Source organism: Drosophila ficusphila, unplaced genomic scaffold, assembly GCF_018152265.1.
Source record: "Drosophila ficusphila isolate 14025-0441.05 unplaced genomic scaffold, ASM1815226v1 contig_791, whole genome shotgun sequence".
Classification (NCBI taxonomy): domain Eukaryota; kingdom Metazoa; phylum Arthropoda; class Insecta; order Diptera; family Drosophilidae; genus Drosophila; species Drosophila ficusphila.
Genome location: NW_025064737.1, coordinates 22,807,817 through 22,825,940, shown reverse-complemented (window position 1 = coordinate 22,825,940; position 18,124 = coordinate 22,807,817). Strand labels below are relative to the sequence as shown.

Here is an 18,124-nt window from a genome sequence, read left to right as displayed (position 1 = left end):
ATGCCATTATAATTAAAGAACTGAATAAACAAAAAATACATTTCAGATATGAATCATAAATAGCAAAAATTAGCGATAGCTGTTTCCTTCTTTAAACCGTGTTTAATGATCAGATAATAACATAATAAAATAACCTCACAAACTAGTAACTAAACACTTTCTTTGACATTCTTTAATCGTTTTACCTAACTCTCATGTCAAAGTCTTTTTACCTTTCCATGACCGTTTTGCCCATTCATAACCATTCCACTTTCAGATTTTTTAAAGCCTATTGAACAGTATGGATTTTGAGGCATCAAAGCGGTAAAATCTCGTTGGTAGGGCTTCGAAAATCGAAAAAATTGCGCTGGCCGCCCATCACGTGCCCAGCAGACAGAAATGGACAATAAATTCCTGTGCTAAAATCGCTGAAATCGGTTGCTGCCTCCCGAATGCAGCCCCACAACTACCAAGTGTGGTCAAATGGGCCCATTGACTTGCGCTCCGCCAACACATTGACCGAGTTTTAGCCAGCCACTAATGTAATTAGTGGAATATAGCGACTTGTGGCCGACACTTCTTCGCAGTGCAACGCGGCTAATTGGAGACTAAACATCGTCGACGATGGAACACTAAAGGATACAGTGCGCGAAAGGATTACGGCAAGGAGTGCTCCCCGAGGAGCAGGGATATGCACCCAAAGTTTGTTCGCGGCGCGTGTGATGTGTGTTAACCGATTTACCGAATGATCCCGATTTTCGCGTTCGCATAGAATACAAAAACAAATCAACAAAATGAGTGCCAACACGGAATCGGATGCCGAAAAGGCATTGGGCTCTCGCCTGGACTACGATCTCATGATGGCCGAGGAGTATATCCTTAGTGATGTGGAAAAGAATTTCATATTGGCCTGCGAGCGTGGTGACCTTCCGGGTGTCAAAAAGTGAGCGTTAATGGTCTCGTCCTTTCGACTCGTTTCCGAGTAATTGCTTTCGTCCTTAAAGGATTCTCGATGAGTATCTGGGCACCGACAAATTCAACATTAACTGCACGGATCCCATGAATCGCTCGGCGCTAATTTCGGCCATCGAGAACGAGAACTTCGACCTGATGGTTATCCTGCTGGAGAACAACATCGAGGTGGGCGACGCCCTGCTGCATGCGATTTCCGAGGAGTATGTGGAGGCCGTGGAGGAGCTGCTCCAGTGGGAGGAGACCAACCACAAGGAGGGCCAGCCCTATGTAGGTTACATCCTGTCGATGGTCCAAGCCATTCTGCAGTCTCATTTCTGATCCTTTGGCAGAGCTGGGAGGCGGTGGACCGCTCCAAGTCCACCTTCACCGTGGACATCACGCCCCTTATCCTGGCCGCCCACCGCAATAACTACGAGATACTCAAAATTCTCCTGGATCGCGGTGCCACGCTGCCCATGCCGCACGACGTCAAGTGAGTGCTGATGAACTGTGAGCTTCCTCGTCCTTGACAGGACACGTTCCATTGTTTGCCCAACCTGCAGTCCGCATATGTAGCACCTCGCTTTGAACTTCTATTTTAACCTAACCAATGGGGTAATTGGGGAGATGAATTTATACAGGGTGTAAGGATATTTACTCGGAAGGAATGTATGTAATGTATGGGTTATATTTTTTTTCCGTGATGAAATATTTTTTTACAATGAGTATAATTTCCCTGTGACACAAAAGGGTCTGTATCCTTTTATGAACAATGAATGGGTTGTGCATAGCAGAATGTTTTCTGATATTTGTTTTTTTTTTTTTGTGGTTGCATTTTATCCTTGATCCTGTGTCCAGGTGCGGCTGCGACGAGTGCGTGACCTCCCAGACGACGGACTCCCTGCGCCACTCCCAATCGAGGATCAACGCGTACCGGGCGCTCTCGGCCAGCTCGCTGATTGCGCTCAGCTCCCGGGACCCTATACTGACCGCCTTCCAGCTGTCCTGGGAACTCAAGCGCCTGCAGGCGATGGAATCGGAGTTTCGTGCCGAATACACGGTACGGTAGCAAATGTAAGCACGGGGGCTAGTGCCAATGCGAATGCAAGCTTTGTTTGTGTTTGCCCCACAGGAGATGCGACAGGCGGTGCAGGACTTCGGCACCTCGCTTCTGGACCACGCACGCACATCCATGGAGCTCGAGGTGATGCTCAACTTCAACCACGAGCCCTCCCACGACATCTGGTGTCTCGGCCAACGGCAGACCCTGGAGCGATTGAAGCTAGCCATTCGATATAAGCAGAAAACGGTGGGTTCCCAAAACCATTACCTTACCAATTCTAATCTGATTTCAAAGTGACATCCCTCTTTACGTTTGGAATTATTTTTATGAAAAACTTTCATTTAAATTTTTAATATTGGAAAAGGTCAAATCTTTTGAACTGCATTTCCTGAGCTTATATATTTGCCAATTTTTATCAGATTTCATTTTCTGCTGTTAGTTTGTGGCACATCCGAATGTTCAACAGTTGCTGGCAGCCATTTGGTACGATGGACTGCCAGGTTTCCGGCGCAAACAGGCCTCGCAACAATTAATGGACGTCATAAAGCTCGGCTGCAGTTTTCCCATCTACAGTTTGAAGTACATTTTAGCCCCAGATTCCGAGGGAGCTAAATTCATGCGCAAGCCCTTTGTCAAGTTCATCACACACTCCTGCTCCTACATGTTCTTTTTGAGTGGGTAAAGCCGATTTCTTGCACTTCATAGATACAAATATTATCCTTTATCAGTGCTCTTGGGTGCCGCTTCCTTGAGAGTGGTGCAAATCACCTTCGAACTCCTCGCTTTTCCTTGGATGCTGACCATGCTGGAAGATTGGCGCAAACACGAAAGAGGTTCCCTTCCAGGTCCCATCGAACTGGCAATTATTACCTACATTATGGCTCTGATATTCGAAGAACTTAAAACGCTGTATTCGGATGGCTTGTTTGAGTATATCATGGATCTTTGGAACATAGTCGACTACATATCGAACATGTTCTACGTGACGTGGATTCTTTGTAGAGCCACCGCTTGGGTAATCGTTCATGTAAGTCTTTAGAAACTATAAATCATATTTACCTAATATAAGAATTTAATTATTCGTAGCGTGATCTCTGGTTCCGAGGCATAGATCCTTACTTTCCCCGTGAGCACTGGCATCCCTTCGATCCCATGCTTTTATCGGAAGGCGCTTTTGCTGCCGGAATGGTCTTCTCGTATCTGAAACTCGTTCACATCTTCTCAATCAATCCACATCTTGGTCCCTTGCAAGTTTCTCTGGGTCGCATGATTATCGACATTATAAAGTTCTTCTTTATTTACACATTGGTATTGTTCGCCTTTGGTTGTGGTCTAAATCAGTTATTGTGGTACTATGCCGAACTCGAGAAAAATAAATGCTATCATTTACATCCGGATGTGCCCGACTTTGATGACCAGGAAAAAGCTTGTACTATATGGCGAAGATTTTCCAAGTAAGTAGCACCTTTAAGTATCCATAATTAAGTATAGAAATATCTTATTTCGAAATTATTACTTATTCCATGAAAATGTTCCCTATTTCAGCCTATTTGAGACATCGCAATCACTTTTCTGGGCATCTTTTGGCCTCGTGGACTTGGTCTCTTTCGATCTGGCTGGAATCAAGAGCTTTACTCGATTTTGGTCCCTGCTGATGTTCGGCTCTTATTCGATGATCAACATTATTGTGCTCCTCAACATGCTTATTGCCATGATGTCTAACTCGTATCAAATCATCTCTGAGAGGGCCGATACTGAATGGAAGTTCGCTCGTTCGCAACTTTGGATGAGCTACTTCGAGGATGGCGGCACCATTCCACCGCCCTTCAATCTCTGTCCCAACATGAAAATGCTAAGGAAGACCCTGGGAAGGAAGAGACCATCACGAACCAAGAGTTTTATGGTAAGCGAATGTACTTTAACTCCAGACACAAAAGAACAGAAAAGAGGAACCCACTCAAACTTTAAATAAGAAGTTTTTTCTAAGTTTAACCACCTCACAAACTCAGTGAGAGGCGGGACAATCAATACAAATCTCTGGCTAAATCAGTTTCAATCAAGCCCATGCAGAGCTTGCTGTGCGTCAAAGTCCATGCTAATTCAACCTTTTCCGTGTCCTTCCACCCCCTTGTGTTCCTCCTTATCGATCCTTATTCGAACTGGCAGCGAAAGTCCATGGAACGGGCACAGAGCCTGCATGACAAAGTGATGAAGCTGCTGGTCAGGCGGTACATTACGGCGGAGCAGAGGCGGCGGGACGATTACGGCATTACCGAGGATGATATCATCGAGGTGCGCCAGGACATAAGCTCCTTGCGGTTCGAGCTACTGGAGATTTTCACCAACAACAGTTGGGAGGTACCCGACATTGAGAAGAAGTCGCAGGGTAAGGGAAACCTACCCCAATCTGAATGCCTCGCTTTAAGATTGTAGACTAAATATGAGTAAACCATTAAAATGTATAAGCTGTTGTCTATATTTGCCTTATATTACTAATAATTTTAATCCCCTAAATAGTACATATATAGCAATCCTTTATCTCTTTTTCCAAATTGTAGTTTATTAATTGAAATTATTTATATAATTGAAAGAGTTTTAAAATTATGTGGGAAATTAAAAATTATTTCCCAAGAAAATAATAAAAGAAAGGTAGTAAATATTGTTGCTTAAATAAGTAAGTAATTATAAAAATCATGTGCAGGAGTGGCCCGAACCACCAAGGGCAAAGTGATGGAACGTCGTATCCTGAAGGACTTCCAGATTGGCTTTGTGGAGAATCTGAAGCAGGAAATGAGCGAAACGGAGAGCGGAAAGGACATATTTTCATCTCTTGCCAAGGTCATTGGCAGAAAGAAGACCCAAAAGGGGTAATTCTGATTTATTTTCTATAATTCTCGCAAGGTAATGAAAAAACTTTTATAGAGACAAGGATTGGAATGCCATTGCGAGGAAGAATACCTTTGCTTCCGATCCAATTGGCTCGAAGCGATCCTCTATGCAACGTCATAGCCAACGCAGCTTGAGGAGGAAGATCATCGAGCAGGCCAACGAGGGTCTCCAGATGAACCAGAACCAGTTGATTGGTAAGATCACTTCTTAATGATACCATGATTTTATTCTTAAAACATTTATATAATATAATTTATTATGTGTTTAATAATCTACCTATAATCTCCTCCAGAATTCAATCCCAACTTGGGCGATGTGACCAGGGCAACAAGAGTGGCCTATGTCAAATTCATGCGAAAGAAGATGGCTGCCGATGAGGTTTCCTTGGGCGACGGAGAGGGTCCTCAAAATGGCGAAGCGGAAAAGAAACCATTGGATTCCTCTGGGGTAAAAAGCAAAAATATAAATTTTAATTTATTTCTTTCTAATTTATTTCCTTCAATGACAGTCCAAAAAATCCCTAACTGGTGGCGCAAGTGGAGGAGGAGCTTCTATGATGGCTGCAGCTGCTTTGCGAGCTTCCGTCAAGAATGTGGATGAAAAGTTCGGTGATGCAAAGGCTGGCACTGCCGGTAAGCCAGCGGATGACAAGAAACCAGGGGAAGCCAAGAAACCAGGTGATGACAAGCAGCCTCCCAAGGACTCGAAGCCACCTCCACCAGGAGGAGCCAAGCCAGGGGACCAGAAACCAGCTCCAGGAGCTGGTGCTCCGAAGCCCCAAGCCGCTAGCAATGGCACTAAGCCCACTGACCAACAAAAGAAGGATGCTCCTGCTCCTCCAAGTAAGCCGGCGGATACCAAGCCAACAGCTCCAAAGTCCGGAGAACCTGCAAAGCCAGAAGCAGCCGCCAAGAAAGAGGAGTCTTCTAAGAGCGACGCAACCAAACCCGCAGCCACAACTGGAGCTGCCAAGAGCGCAGCTCCCTCGGCTCCAACGGATGCCAAGCCGGATGCCAAATTAAAAACCGGAGCAGCTGGAGCTCCGGAGGGAACCAAGGCCACCAATGGAGCCTCCAAGCCCGATGACAAGAAGAACGCAACTGATGATAAGGATAAGGATAAGAAGCCAGGCGACGATAAGGATAAGAAACCGGGCGATGACAAGGATAAAAAGCCAGGCGATAGCAAGGATAAAAAACCAGGTGACGACAAAGACAAGAAACCTGGCGACGATAAGGACAAGAAACCGGGTGAGGACAAGGATAAGAAGCCGGGTGACGACAAGGACAAGAAACCAGCGGACGACAAGGACAAGAAGGCAGCGGATGACAAGGATAAGAAACCAGGAGCAGCTCCATTGAAACCAGCGATCAAAGTGGGACAAAGTAGTGCGGCAGCTGGAGGAGAACGAGGAAAATCCACGGTCACGGGTCGCATGATCTCCGGCTGGCTTTAAACCCTCGCCAAAATAGTTTTACCCGATTTAATAGCAGCTATCTATATCTAAGGTCCTTTGTTTGTGTGAACAATAAACGAATCTCAAATACAAGTATCCTGCAACATGTTGCCAAAGGCCACCTGTTGCAAGCAACACCTACTTTGCATCCCACAGCGATGGCAACATTCATCAGCCGCCCCGTTGGTCTGGTGTCAATTTATTCACTTGGTATCATTCCTCCCGTTTTTCTGGCCTATAAAAGAACGGAAACTTTGACCAGAAGCATCAGAAAACCAGTGACCGTTCTACGGAAAACATCAGACAGGAAAACTTATTTTGCCAGCCCAGTGTTTCGCTCTAAAAATCCTTTTAAATATGAAATCCATGCTGCTCAACGCAATTTTAGTGTTAGTGCTTCTCGCAGAATTCAGTTCAGCTGGTGAGTGGATTACAATTAAAACCCTTCTTCATGAAATCTCAACTATTACGAAGGATAGAATGCAGTGAAATTTGGATCTTACCAGAAAAATTTCAAGTGATTTTATTTGACTTGTTAAATTGTAAAGAGCTTTATAATCATCTTTAAAAATATTTTGCAGCACAAATAAACAAAAAAGGTAAACCTGTGCTCTTTCAATATTTTTTTCTTCTTGCTAAGATTGTTTTTCCCATATGGTTACTAATCTAAAATAAACTTTCTTTAATGAAGTTTTTTAAATTCTACTAGAAAAACTTTTTATTATGCATGTAATTTTAACCTCCTACATCGATTCTTTTAATTCAAACACACAAATGAAGTAGTCAAAATACGAGTGTATATAAAAGCTAACTGCCAAAATAATAAGAGCGAGATTATAGATCATGATACTTAAGTTATAAAGTAAATTATGTAGAAAGACTTTCTTACTATTTGAAAAAAGGGAAATTTTCCTCCTCTCACTTTTAAAAGATTAGAGGTAACAAGTTAATTAAGATGATAAGCTCGCTGTTGTTTTGTTGGCGGCTGGCTTTTAAAAATAGCCTATTCCTTGGTGACTTAAACACCAGCTCAGAACTAATCGCAAACAATAACCACTCCATTCAGAGCTGGACCACGACAAGAACCGGCGAGGTGCCAATATGGGACTCTATGCCTTTCCGCGCGTCGGTCGCGGAGATCCCAGTTTGGCCAACAGTCTGCGCGACGGATTAGAAGCTGGGGTCCTCGACGGCCTTTACGGCGATGCCTCCCAGGAGGATTATAATGGTAAGTCGTTGCGGCCGGATAACTAATTGGCCTAAACGCCCTGGGACTCGCCATTTCAGAGGCCGATTTCCAGAAGAGGGCCAGCGGTCTGGTGGCCTTCCCACGCGTCGGTCGCGGCGACGCGGAGCTGAGGAAGTGGGCCCACCTCCTGGCCCTCCAACAGGTGCTGGACAAGCGCACAGGACCCAGTGCCTCCTCGGGATTGTGGTTCGGTCCCCGCCTCGGCAAACGCAGCGTGGACGCCAAATCATTTGCGGATGCCAACAAGGGACAAAAAGAATTCAACTAGACGCACCACAAACGGACTTCCTTTGACACTCTAAATGTAGTAAACACTTTTGTATATCAAAGAGAACGCTTCTGATTGAATATTGTAACGGGTACACAGCAAATATGTTTTTCGGTCAAATATATATGGGTAATTAATGGCTGGTGAGAGCTTGTAATTAATGTCTTTGTGTGTTGTTCTTGACATTCTCAATATGTAAATATAATAAAACCACTAACATAACCTGCATAAGTCTTATGGTTTCAAATTAAGAAAGCTATTGGCTTGGAGTATTAAGAAAAGTTTATTCTAAATGAATTGCAAACACGTTTGGTACATTTATGCGGGTGTGAATGATATTTCAACGTCTTGACCAAGTTAAGATCAATCAATTGTGGGTCTAATCCTGTTGCTGCTTGAACTTTCGCAACTCGCTTTGTATGGCCTCGATTAGAGGAGCTGTTCCCGATGAACTAGCAGCTGGTTCTGGTGCCTCTATCCGGCGTGAGGGACCAGCACTCAGAGGTCGGTTCAGGGTCGAATGGGAGCTGTACATGCTGCCCCCTCCCCAGGCACTATAAGTGGGCGAAGGTGGTTGGGTGGAGTGTGCCGACTTGGAGGTTTTCTCCGGCTGCGCTGTGGCAGGACGCTCAGCTACGATTTTAGCACCTCCCGAAGGATGGAAGCTAAAGGATCCCAGGATTAACTCAAGAAGAACAAATATTGAATATAAAATCCCTACCTTGGCAATCCGGCTGATGAACCCCGGTGCTCGCGCTTCGTAGCCCTCCTGTTGTTCGTGAAATTCTGGGTGGGCAAGGGCATGGGTATGTCGTCCTGGCTGGAGTACATTTGCAGGGCTCCCTCCAGGAGTCCCTCGTAGTGGTTGCGTATGGCCGACGGATTGTGCAGCGGACTGGGATCATAGTCCGCATAGTCGAGGGCCTCTGGGGAAGATCGATTGGAGAAGTTGAGTACGATAAAAGTGGAGTGGCTTTACCAGGTTGAAGTGGAGGTGTCTACGTTGTTAGTTAGCTACGGTTTGGTTATCGGGTAATCAGGATTGGTGCAAGCAATAACAATAACAACTAAATCAACGACTACAGGTTGTCCTTAGTAACGCGACTTGGCCCCGAATCGCACGTCCTCGTCGTCATCGTTATTATTATTGTTAGGACTTTCGGGTTTGGGGGTTTCTTTTTCCGGCTCACCCTGAGTCTGCTTCTTCTTGTGCCGCTCCCAGACCACGGGACCCACAACACCCGGATCCGGATTATCGCTATGCGAGGCGGAACGGACATTCCTCACTGACGGCGGGGCCTTGGGACTGGGAAAGCTGGCGATGGTGGCTATGGTGTTGTCCTTGCTTCCCTGCGATTTGTGTGACCTCAGGGATCTTGTTGAATTGTGCGGCGCCACTGCATTCACGTTGTCGTAGTAGGTGACGAAGACGGGATCCAGCACCCGGTTGAGTGGTTCCGGCAGACTGCTCTTCGGAAAGGCTCGCACCGAGGCCATCGACAGGAAGGATCCCACACTGGCCGTATCGGATTTGTCGGATGGCTGCAGGTTCCGTATCATCTCGTTGTTGATTGCCTCCGCGGAAACCCCTCTTCCGGTTTTCTGGGTCAACAGCTTGTTCCGGTGGTAATTGTTGTGTGGATTGAAAGCCTCGTTGCGCTGAAAGTTCTCGTAACTCCGGCGAAGTGTTTCCGGAGAATCCTCTGCGGATGAGTGACCCGCCAGGGAACCCTGAACAGGACTCGTTTCCAAGGAACCCACTCGATTTTCGTTGAGATAACGCCTTCTTGATTTATGCCTCGATTTGTCGCTCTTTTTCTCGGACACCACGGATGTGTAAACTGTTTCCTCGTGACCCTCGGCTCGATCGTACTGATGGCGCCTCTTGTGAGCATCAAATAACCTTGCTGCCTTATCATCCAATATCCTTTGCACATCCGCACTCGGCGGATTTATGGGACAATAAACTGAAGAGTCGGAGGTGTTGTCCGTCGACGAGGATATGGAATCACGACGGGATCGGGTCTCCTGCGGAGGAGCTGGAAAACTAATGCGTGGCTCCCGTTCGTAGGAGAAGTTACGGACACCCACTTCCCGGGATTGGGAGTGCGCCGGACTTGGTTCTCCTTCGGTCCTTTCACTCGTCGTTGGACGTATAGATTGTCCCTCGGAAAGCAGCTCGTTGCGGGAGGAGTTTCTGCAATTTTCAGCGATTTTCATGAAATTTAATTAATTTATTTTTTTATGTACAAATTGCCACATAGAAATCGGACTAAAATTGGAAAAGTTATGGACTTAGAAATAGGGAAATTTGGCCAAGTGCAAGTGCATAAAAATGAACCTTAACTTGACTTGCGAGTTTTTTAAATGGGCTTATGGTGTTATGCGTTGATAATTGATATTATATGGAACATACCTGTTGACAGCACTGAGTTCTCTTTGCCGAGATCTTGTCCTTCCCAGGAGCAGAACAGCCACGAGAAGTAACATTAACAGCAGGATGGCCAAGGAACTAATCACCACTAAAGCCACATTATTTTTCACTGAGTTAAAGAATCCAGCCTGTCCACTTCGAGGAACAGGTGCTAATGCGGTGGCCGTGGGCTCCCTAATGTAGGCTATCGAAGGATTATATAAATGTTAGTAAGCCTTATTGGAGGTCGCGCATAACTTACGTTCTGATTTCATATAGACAGCCTGTCCAAAGGTCTTGACTGCCTCGGATTCACTGACCAATTCCATGTCTTTGGCTGCTGTCGTGGCCAAAACGGGCCGACCATTTACCAAAACAGTGTAGATAAGCTCCGTTTGGTTCGCTATGGGACGATCGTTGCTACTAAAAATATTTAATGTTTAATAATAGTAATCCTGAAGTTTCAAACTTTCTAAGTATTAAACTGTTTTTATTACAATTCTGACGGTGCATGAATAAATTCTTATACTGAAATTGATAGTTTTTGTTAGTGCACTTTGTGGGTTAATCAAACTCATAATACCTATAATAACAAGTTCGGCAGGCACTTACAATTTGAGGTTGACGTAGTTGTCCTCCTCCATGGTACCGAATCCATTGGTGTTCGTGCTCCACTTTTGCACATCCGCCTCGCTAATTTGCGTTAGGTTGTGTATGACAACTCTGACGTGCTCGTCCCTATAAAGTGGTTGAGGTTGTTGTTGTTGTTGTTCCTGTTTTTGTTGTTGCTCCTGCCGCTGTTGTTGTTGTTGTTGTTGCACCAGCGGTTGCTTAGTCAACAAGCCTTCGTGCACTTCCCTCAACTTTTCCGATTTCCCATTCTGCTGTATGAGCTCCCAGGGGATCAGAGTAACGTATGCGCCATAATCTATCGTTTCAGTGGTGGACGAGGGTGTGACCTCCATTGGAGGGGCCACTTCGGAGTGCTCCCCCTCCTCCTCCTCCTGCTCCGAGTTACTAGCCCATTCGGTATCCTCGCCCAGTCTCCTCACATTCTTTATGTAGTGCTGGTCTTCATCCTGCATGTCCAGTATCTCCACATCGTCTTCCGGCGATCCTGTCGTGGTTTCTGGTTTCGTTGGGGGTGTCAAAGATTTCCGCCGTTCTCGAGGTATTGGAACGTTTACCCCTTCGATTTGCTGGGCTCCATTTATGCCCAAGTGACGCGTTTGCTGCCTATTTATAACATAATAATTATACATTGTATACATCCCTTCATCCCTTTATTGTTTAAAATGGAATTACCTGGTGAAAGCTAGCCGATATAAACGTGCCAGTTTATCCTCTAAAGCGGGACTATCCTTTGCCGAGTAAAAACCCGACATGACTGTAAGCAGCCAATAACGACGATCTGTGGCGGAGTAGTTCAAAGGTGGCATTCCTGGACTTCCCATTCCCCAAGAGCCACCGCCATCATCCGGCTTACAGTCCAGGCAAATGGGTATGTCAATTTCCTAGATATCAATCTCTATTAAAAGTTGCTTCCTAGTTTAACCGCCCTCTTCAACTCACATTATTCCCATCCACATAGACAGTGGCCACCACCGTTTCGGTCTTGACAATCACATCCTTGCCCTTGGTTATACCTGTATGCACTTTCTTCAGAAAATCCGGTGGGCCATCGCCCGAACCCGTCCAAAAGAAGTCTTCCAAGTGAATTTCGTCCTTAACTTCTGGATAGTCATCATCGGAAGCGTCTGGAAATGTCATGATTTTATTTTATGCCTTGAACAGTTTCTTGAACTTTCACCCCGTTTCCATAGAAAGTAAACAATGCTTGCTGGAGAAAATAAAAAGTTTCTTATCGGATAATAAAGTTGCAAATTAATATGGTTACTTATCAAATATATACTCTGTTCTTAAGTTACTAAATCATTCTGTCCCTTCCCTTTATTTGTTATCTATGTAACTTATTGGTTTTTGATTTTGTTACCCTTATTTTGGTAACAGGTTCTCAAGTTTGTTTGATCAATTGCGCTAATGGCAACATATTTCCCGCAATGAATGCAGTTGTACCCCGCCAATTATGCTTCAACTCATTTTATGTGCATTGAATGTGGTTAACACAAAGTCCCTCCTCTTCTGAGACAACAATAACATAACCTTATCGATTAGCACTTTCGTTACCGAAAACCCAAAGACAGGAACCAAACAATTTGCTTGCGTGTCGCTTGAGCAATTAACTATACACCTGCCTTGATTTGGCAGGTCGAATCACCTGGGTCAGTCCTCTTTGCCAGTCGGTTTTGCAATTAACTCATATTGATTGTCCCAAATTTTTGCTTGGGTCAGTGATGAATTTTTGATGTTTTGTGGTAATGCTCTCGGCCAGAAACTCGTAATAATGCGTAAAGCAAGGGAAGCGTTAAAGGTCAAAATACTTGCACCGTACGAATTCTAGTATGGGGACCCCAAAACCCCTAGATAATATATAACACATTTTACTGGCTGGATGCTCAACTTACCGTGACTTAATTGTATAAGCGGCTGACCAAGCTGCGACTTTTGCGTAGCTCTACAGATTTGTTGAATGGCCAAAAATAAAGAAACAAGCAGAATCGTACGATTTGCTTTCATTTTCACTGGATTATTTATGAGCGTTTTGGTCACTTTCGGGTGTTTTCACTTCGTTCCGCATTTCCCCTGCCGCGGGTCCAAGAATTGGTTAACTGAGGGAAAATGTTGTCTGCCGCCGAACTACTTTATGGGAAAAGCTGATTCAGAATCGCGTCACTGGCACCGTCGAACGTCAACCGGGAACTAAACGCTCCATTGTAATCCAAACATCGTTCTCGGAGGTTTCACTTGGTGGTGCGGATGGGTGACATTGTTATAACCCGCTCTCTGTTTGGGCCGCTTTGTGCCTGGTCAGTTACCCGGGGCAACGCCAATTTCAGCGGCAACAGGCGCATATCGGAAAAGCGCGCCAACCCAAAACCCGCTTTCCGTAAACAAAGAAAAGCTTTCGCGAAATGCCGATAAGTCCGACTTTGTCCCATAACTTTTGGGACAACATAAGTTACTAAGAGATACAAAGATACACAGATACTATGTAAAAGCTGTTAACCATGGTTTAGGTTTAGATTTACTAAAAGCTCTGATTAAATGAAAGCAAAAGCTGACTGCTAACAAATTCAAAAACTAAAATAATCTTAAAACATTTTTAAAATAAACTCCTTTACTAATTTTTAATTCCTTACATATTAATAAACTAACAATCCCCTACTTATCAATAAGCCAACAAAACTCTAAGGGTAATCAATTATTCATTACATCAATCAAAAGCTTCTACCAATCTTTTTTAAGACAAAGAATTCTGCAAAAAATCATAAAACGACCTTCATGACATTACATGAATACATATTAGCTTTCGGGTTATTAAGAAGGCTAAAGCTTGATTAATTAGTAATAATTAACAATTAGTTTAAACAAGTTTTTTATATGTCTAAGACACAAAAAACTTTACAGCCCAGATGGATAATTAATTATCAAGCTAACGAGGCACAAGATTTGATAGCAATATATAATTAAATAGCCCTAATTTTACAACAAATAGAATTTGTTTTTCTTCGTGCTGCCAAGGTATTATTGCGTAATTAATATTAATTATTAAGTAGTTAAAAGATTTTCATATACATTTGATTTATTAAATAATTTCTGCGAAGAGCATATATTTAACCACTTCACAAATGATTTGTTAGTAATAATTATTGTGAGATTGAGGTATCTTCCCACCCACATTTTTAAAAACTTGTTTGAGGTAGCCGCAAAATAACCCATTCAATGCGAGACAAGGTAAACTTTTCTTTGTAGGCTTACAAAAAACCCCCGAAGATTTCGTAAAGATAGTCTTCTACATCGATAAGTCATTAATCATAGGAAACAAGCTTTTTGGTCTGAATGTTTCCGGGAACCAGTCTAATTTTTGGTGCTTTATTATGATTATCCGAAGTCACTAAAATTAGAGTTTGATTATACCTATGCTAAGTATCAAACCTGTCAAATGTAGCCATGTTTTGAGCTGTAGGCGCTTATTAACTTTTAAGCTTCACCTGACTTGATAATTTTTAAATCTTTGTCTGTATTTGCCGAAGCGTTGCGAAGAACCCACCAAATGTATTTGTCAATGCCTTTAGAATTTGAAAACTTGTTTCGGGCGTCAAGTCCATCATTACTATAGAATGCGCTAATTTTGTCGGACGTAAAGTCTTTTTAAAGGTCAAAACTATTACGCAACAGAAAACTCGTATATCCAGAGTGCGGTCGAATATAATGATATTGAAAAAACTAAACTTGATCTTGACCAAAGGCAAATGGAAAGTCTTAAAACGCGAGCACAACCAGTTTCAGCAATGGAATACTAAACTTTTTTATTTTTTATTTACAATTTTAATCTAGAAAATGTTTATCCTGCAGCGGACTTCAGGGCTCCGGCGCTCAGTTTGCGGTTCTTGATTTGGTAGCGGGCCTTGTAACCATCCTTATCGGCGGTGTACATAGTCACAGTATCGGTATCAGTCTTTTCATCGTATGTGGAGTAGGTACCCATGACCACCACCTGCTCGTCGGCTGTTCCCGGGTTCATGATGACGGCCATTTCCTCACGCTTGCTGCCATTGGGCTCATCGATGCTGTAATTCGAAAGTAGGTTAACTCCAATCCTTGTCAGTAATGAAGATTTCTTACTTGAAGCGGTATCCCTCCTTTGTGGGCGCCCCATTGTAGAACTCCGTCATGACGGCGGGGAAAAAGAAGCTTTCCAGAAGCCCCGCTGAACAGTTGGCGGCCATAACGGCCACCAGGGCAGTGAAGAGCAGCTAAAAAAGTAATTACAACATAATTATTTAAACTTATTAAAATAAAATTGACTGACTATTAATTGGGTCTCTTTTTTATTATGTGCGATGTGCGTGGCAAAAAAATAAAATAAGGACTTTTTTGCAACACAAAATACAATATTTTTGGTAACTTTGTAATTTCTTATTATTATCCAATACTCTTTAATTTTTTTTTCCAAGTCCAAGTTAGGAATTTTTATCAGCTCGTAAAATCCACAAACTATTTGTAATTTACATGCGAATTAAAATTGCTTGTGTCAATAGAGCAATTTTGCCAGCTGCCCGTGCTATTAGCACAGCTGCATCAGTAGCTTATGTGCATTGATAGCCTCTATTTGGATTGGTCACACACTTCACATGCCCGAGTAATTGAAGCCCCTTGGTTGTTACCAAGTCGTAGGTCTCGGCCACCGTTGAGGGTTCGATACCGGGTTCCGCCCGGAGCAACTGCTTACCAATTTCGCTGAGGCCATGTTGATGCGCGCTGAAGTTGCTGAGCGATACTAAGGCATCCGAAGCGCGCCCCCTAATATATAAAAGTTAGGATCTGCATAGATCTTTGGATCTCGACGCGACGTCGAGCACACACACAGCAGTCAAGTCATATTTTTTTACTTAGTCGCTACCACTATTGAGTAGAACCGGTCGCGTCTTGAATCGCCACTTGAATGCTGAAAGAAACGCCAACGCCTTTCGGTCATTATGTTTTATTTTGGAAGATTGATTCGGTAGAACCTACGGCGCAGGAATCGTCACATCTGGTCAGCACACACAAATCGTTCTCCCAGTTTTGCAAAACACCACAAACCTTGCCATTTTTCGATACGTTATCAAAATGCGGTTATCCTTGGACTTGGAGCCAGAAAAAACCAGTGATTTATAAATTTAAATTTGCATATTTCTGAGATGGCAAATTAGACAAAAATTATTTGGAATGCTCTCAAACTAGTTTGTTTTGGTTTATCGTCTCGAAGTGATTTCACTTTCTATAGGATGCCCTCGCAGGTGAAGCCCAAACTCACCAGCTTATTCTCAGCAATTGTTTTTTCTTCGAGTGAATCAGGTTTTCTTTTGTAAAACGCTTTTCATTGTGTTTTACATGATTGTAAAATGAGTAATTACTTGCAATTAACCACCTAGGAATGTTGGGCTTCTTAGTCATTACTCAAATAAATCCTTTCTGGATGCGGCGTTAAGTTAATTTATGTATTTTGGGCGGTAATTAAATGAAACTTAAACTCAGTCATCAGCTTTGTATCCATTAATCTTATTGCCGACATTCAGTTCAACGGTCTAGAACGAGCCAACATCTTCAAAAAAAAATACGTGTTATAATAAATGAAGTTTTCTAAAGCAGACAAATGTTTAACAACAATTAAAGAATAAGTAAGTATTTTATGCAACTATAAACTATAGGACCGTCAAATTACGGGAGTTCCAAAAAACAAAATTATTTTGTACTTTTTAAAGATTTTTATACCCTTGCAAAGGGTATAATGATTTCATTCAGAAGTTTAAAACGCAGAGAAGGAAACTCCTCAGACCCCGAAAAGTATATATTTCTGATCAGCTTTACGATCTGATTTGACCTAGACGTGTACGTCTGTACAACCCCTTTCCAAAAAATGGGTTGGCTGAAAATTAACCAAAAATTCACTAATTCTAAGTCGATAACTTTTCTAATTTTAATCAGATTTTAAAGTGAAATACCTCTGAAAGTTTGTATTTTAATCTTACTAACTGCTTAATTATTATATATATTTTGACATATCATTTTCGATTTTTAAAAAATTTAAAAAACTTATTCACAATTTAAAATAAAATGGGTTAAAGTTTCTTAAATCCTTTGGATCAAACTTGATTTTTCGCTTTTTATTACTTAAATACATAAAGCTGTTGATTCACACGATTAATATTTTTTTCTTTTAAAATGTCTCCTTCCGCAAGCTTATAGTTGGCTTCGTCACTATGTGGACTGCCATCCGCACAGATTTTACTTTACACTTATTCTACACCTTCTACACATGACATCGATAGGAGGCGCCACTGAGCAAGCAGTTCGTTAAACTGGAATTGAAAATTGGTCTATATAACAAATGCCTTTATGAATTAATATTACCGAGAATTATTAATGAAGTCATTATTTTATTAAAAATACCCATACATTTTGTGACTTCAAACCTGCTGTGAAGCCCCCTAAATGGCACGGTATAACAAATTAAATGACCCTTGAGACCAACTAATTGAACTGTGAAAAATATACAATGGACAGTTAATATTTAAGGTAACTCTGCACAAAGACCGTTGTCATAAAAAAGTTTTTGCACAGTCTGACGGACAGTTTGTTGTCTGTTTCCAGAGACATCAACATGGAGGCATCTTATGCCCTCCTGATTGGATTATTAGCCGTTACAACTCCCTTAAGTTATGTAAAGGCAGCAGCAGCTGGAACTGGATTGGATCTAGGACTAATATCCTTGCCGGCAAACGGCCAGGCCTGTCAATGCTCCTTGACGATGTCCTGCAGTTGTTGCCAGAGTGTAACTGTGAATCTGATGAACGAAACTAGTACTCGTATGTGTTGCAGACATTATTTGATACCTCCTACTTAATGATATCATTTTTAGTTTGCCTCACAGTGAAAATCGGCTTAAGCAGTGGATCAATTGATTTGGGAGCCACAATGGATGGAAATTCAGTGGCCGCCATTGCCATTAGCACCTCCAAGCCACCCCAGTTTTGCATTCCGGTGATATCGATGGCTTCCCTGGACATTTGCCTCAAAGTAAACATCAAGATGGCAGGACTCGCAGCCAAGGCCTGTCCCACCTTCTATACCGACTTCTCCAGCAGTCAAGTGGTAACCTACGATTTCCCCTGCATTCAAGTTGGCTTGGATGGCGTTAGCCTGGTTTAAAAATCGAAACACCACTTCCATTCATAAATTAAACAATG

The 18,124-nt window shown here is 42.9% G+C and overlaps 5 protein-coding genes across 6 annotated transcripts; 3 read left to right on the top strand and 2 right to left on the bottom strand.

The window, feature by feature from the left end:
• The first annotated feature begins 568 nt into the window (after nucleotides 1–568).
• On the top strand, nucleotides 569–6,434 carry LOC108088506 (transient receptor potential protein). The gene is made up of 14 exons (XM_017186337.2): nucleotides 569–922; nucleotides 984–1,221; nucleotides 1,284–1,426; nucleotides 1,792–1,993; nucleotides 2,066–2,242; nucleotides 2,436–2,670; nucleotides 2,725–3,023; nucleotides 3,083–3,450; nucleotides 3,542–3,899; nucleotides 4,163–4,382; nucleotides 4,698–4,863; nucleotides 4,919–5,079; nucleotides 5,178–5,332; nucleotides 5,394–6,434. The coding sequence occupies exons 1-14, from the start codon at nucleotides 774–776 to the stop codon at nucleotides 6,339–6,341; spliced, it is 3,819 nt and encodes a 1,272-aa protein (XP_017041826.1). The 5' UTR covers nucleotides 569–773; the 3' UTR covers nucleotides 6,342–6,434.
• A 113-nt stretch (nucleotides 6,435–6,547) lies between these two features.
• Nucleotides 6,548–8,089, top strand: LOC108088508 (cardio acceleratory peptide 2b). The gene is made up of 3 exons (XM_017186341.2): nucleotides 6,548–6,762; nucleotides 7,408–7,569; nucleotides 7,629–8,089. The coding sequence occupies exons 1-3, from the start codon at nucleotides 6,699–6,701 to the stop codon at nucleotides 7,856–7,858; spliced, it is 456 nt and encodes a 151-aa protein (XP_017041830.1). The 5' UTR covers nucleotides 6,548–6,698; the 3' UTR covers nucleotides 7,859–8,089.
• Nucleotides 8,090–8,143: 54 nt separating this feature from the next.
• LOC108088507 lies at nucleotides 8,144–13,079 on the bottom strand. 2 transcript variants are annotated; one of them, XM_017186340.1, is made up of 9 exons: nucleotides 12,797–13,079; nucleotides 11,844–12,028; nucleotides 11,577–11,785; nucleotides 10,884–11,507; nucleotides 10,534–10,691; nucleotides 10,275–10,476; nucleotides 9,049–10,055; nucleotides 8,580–8,784; nucleotides 8,144–8,523 (listed from the first exon to the last, which is right to left on the bottom strand). In XM_017186340.1, exons 1-9 carry the CDS (start codon nucleotides 12,906–12,908, stop codon nucleotides 8,238–8,240), a joined length of 2,988 nt encoding a protein of 995 aa, XP_017041829.1. In that variant the 5' UTR covers nucleotides 12,909–13,079; the 3' UTR covers nucleotides 8,144–8,237. The 2 variants fall into 2 exon arrangements, with proteins under 2 accessions (XP_017041829.1, XP_017041828.1); XM_017186339.1 differs by having other exon boundaries at nucleotides 8,145–8,523; nucleotides 10,534–10,694.
• A 1,596-nt stretch (nucleotides 13,080–14,675) lies between these two features.
• LOC108088388 lies at nucleotides 14,676–15,687 on the bottom strand. The gene is made up of 3 exons (XM_017186136.1): nucleotides 15,625–15,687; nucleotides 15,018–15,148; nucleotides 14,676–14,962 (listed from the first exon to the last, which is right to left on the bottom strand). The coding sequence occupies exons 1-3, from the start codon at nucleotides 15,640–15,642 to the stop codon at nucleotides 14,737–14,739; spliced, it is 375 nt and encodes a 124-aa protein (XP_017041625.1). The 5' UTR covers nucleotides 15,643–15,687; the 3' UTR covers nucleotides 14,676–14,736.
• Nucleotides 15,688–17,538: 1,851 nt separating this feature from the next.
• Nucleotides 17,539–18,086, top strand: LOC108088360. Its single transcript, XM_017186107.1, has 2 exons — nucleotides 17,539–17,743; nucleotides 17,797–18,086. The coding sequence occupies exons 1-2, from the start codon at nucleotides 17,539–17,541 to the stop codon at nucleotides 18,084–18,086; spliced, it is 495 nt and encodes a 164-aa protein (XP_017041596.1).
• Nucleotides 18,087–18,124: the final 38 nt, after the last annotated feature.

Coding starts and splice junctions, on each gene's coding strand:
- LOC108088506 (XM_017186337.2), top strand. CDS start 774: ATGAGTGCCAACACGGAATCGGATGCCGAAAAGGCATTGGGCTCTCGC. Junction 4,864..4,918: donor AGAAAGAAGACCCAAAAGGG/GTAATTCTGATT, acceptor AAACTTTTATAG/AGACAAGGATTGGAATGCCA. Junction 5,333..5,393: donor AACCATTGGATTCCTCTGGG/GTAAAAAGCAAA, acceptor CTTCAATGACAG/TCCAAAAAATCCCTAACTGG.
- LOC108088508 (XM_017186341.2), top strand. CDS start 6,699: ATGAAATCCATGCTGCTCAACGCAATTTTAGTGTTAGTGCTTCTCGCA. Junction 6,763..7,407: donor CGCAGAATTCAGTTCAGCTG/GTGAGTGGATTA, acceptor CACTCCATTCAG/AGCTGGACCACGACAAGAAC. Junction 7,570..7,628: donor CTCCCAGGAGGATTATAATG/GTAAGTCGTTGC, acceptor TCGCCATTTCAG/AGGCCGATTTCCAGAAGAGG.
- LOC108088507 (XM_017186339.1), bottom strand. CDS start 12,908: ATGAAAGCAAATCGTACGATTCTGCTTGTTTCTTTATTTTTGGCCATT. Junction 12,029..12,796: donor GCTTATACAATTAAGTCACG/GTAAGTTGAGCA, acceptor TGACATTTCCAG/ACGCTTCCGATGATGACTAT. Junction 10,477..10,533: donor TGTCTATATGAAATCAGAAC/GTAAGTTATGCG, acceptor ATCCTTCGATAG/CCTACATTAGGGAGCCCACG.
- LOC108088388 (XM_017186136.1), bottom strand. Junction 14,963..15,017: donor AAGGAGGGATACCGCTTCAA/GTAAGAAATCTT, acceptor TTCGAATTACAG/CATCGATGAGCCCAATGGCA.
- LOC108088360 (XM_017186107.1), top strand. CDS start 17,539: ATGGAGGCATCTTATGCCCTCCTGATTGGATTATTAGCCGTTACAACT. Junction 17,744..17,796: donor GATGAACGAAACTAGTACTC/GTATGTGTTGCA, acceptor TATCATTTTTAG/TTTGCCTCACAGTGAAAATC.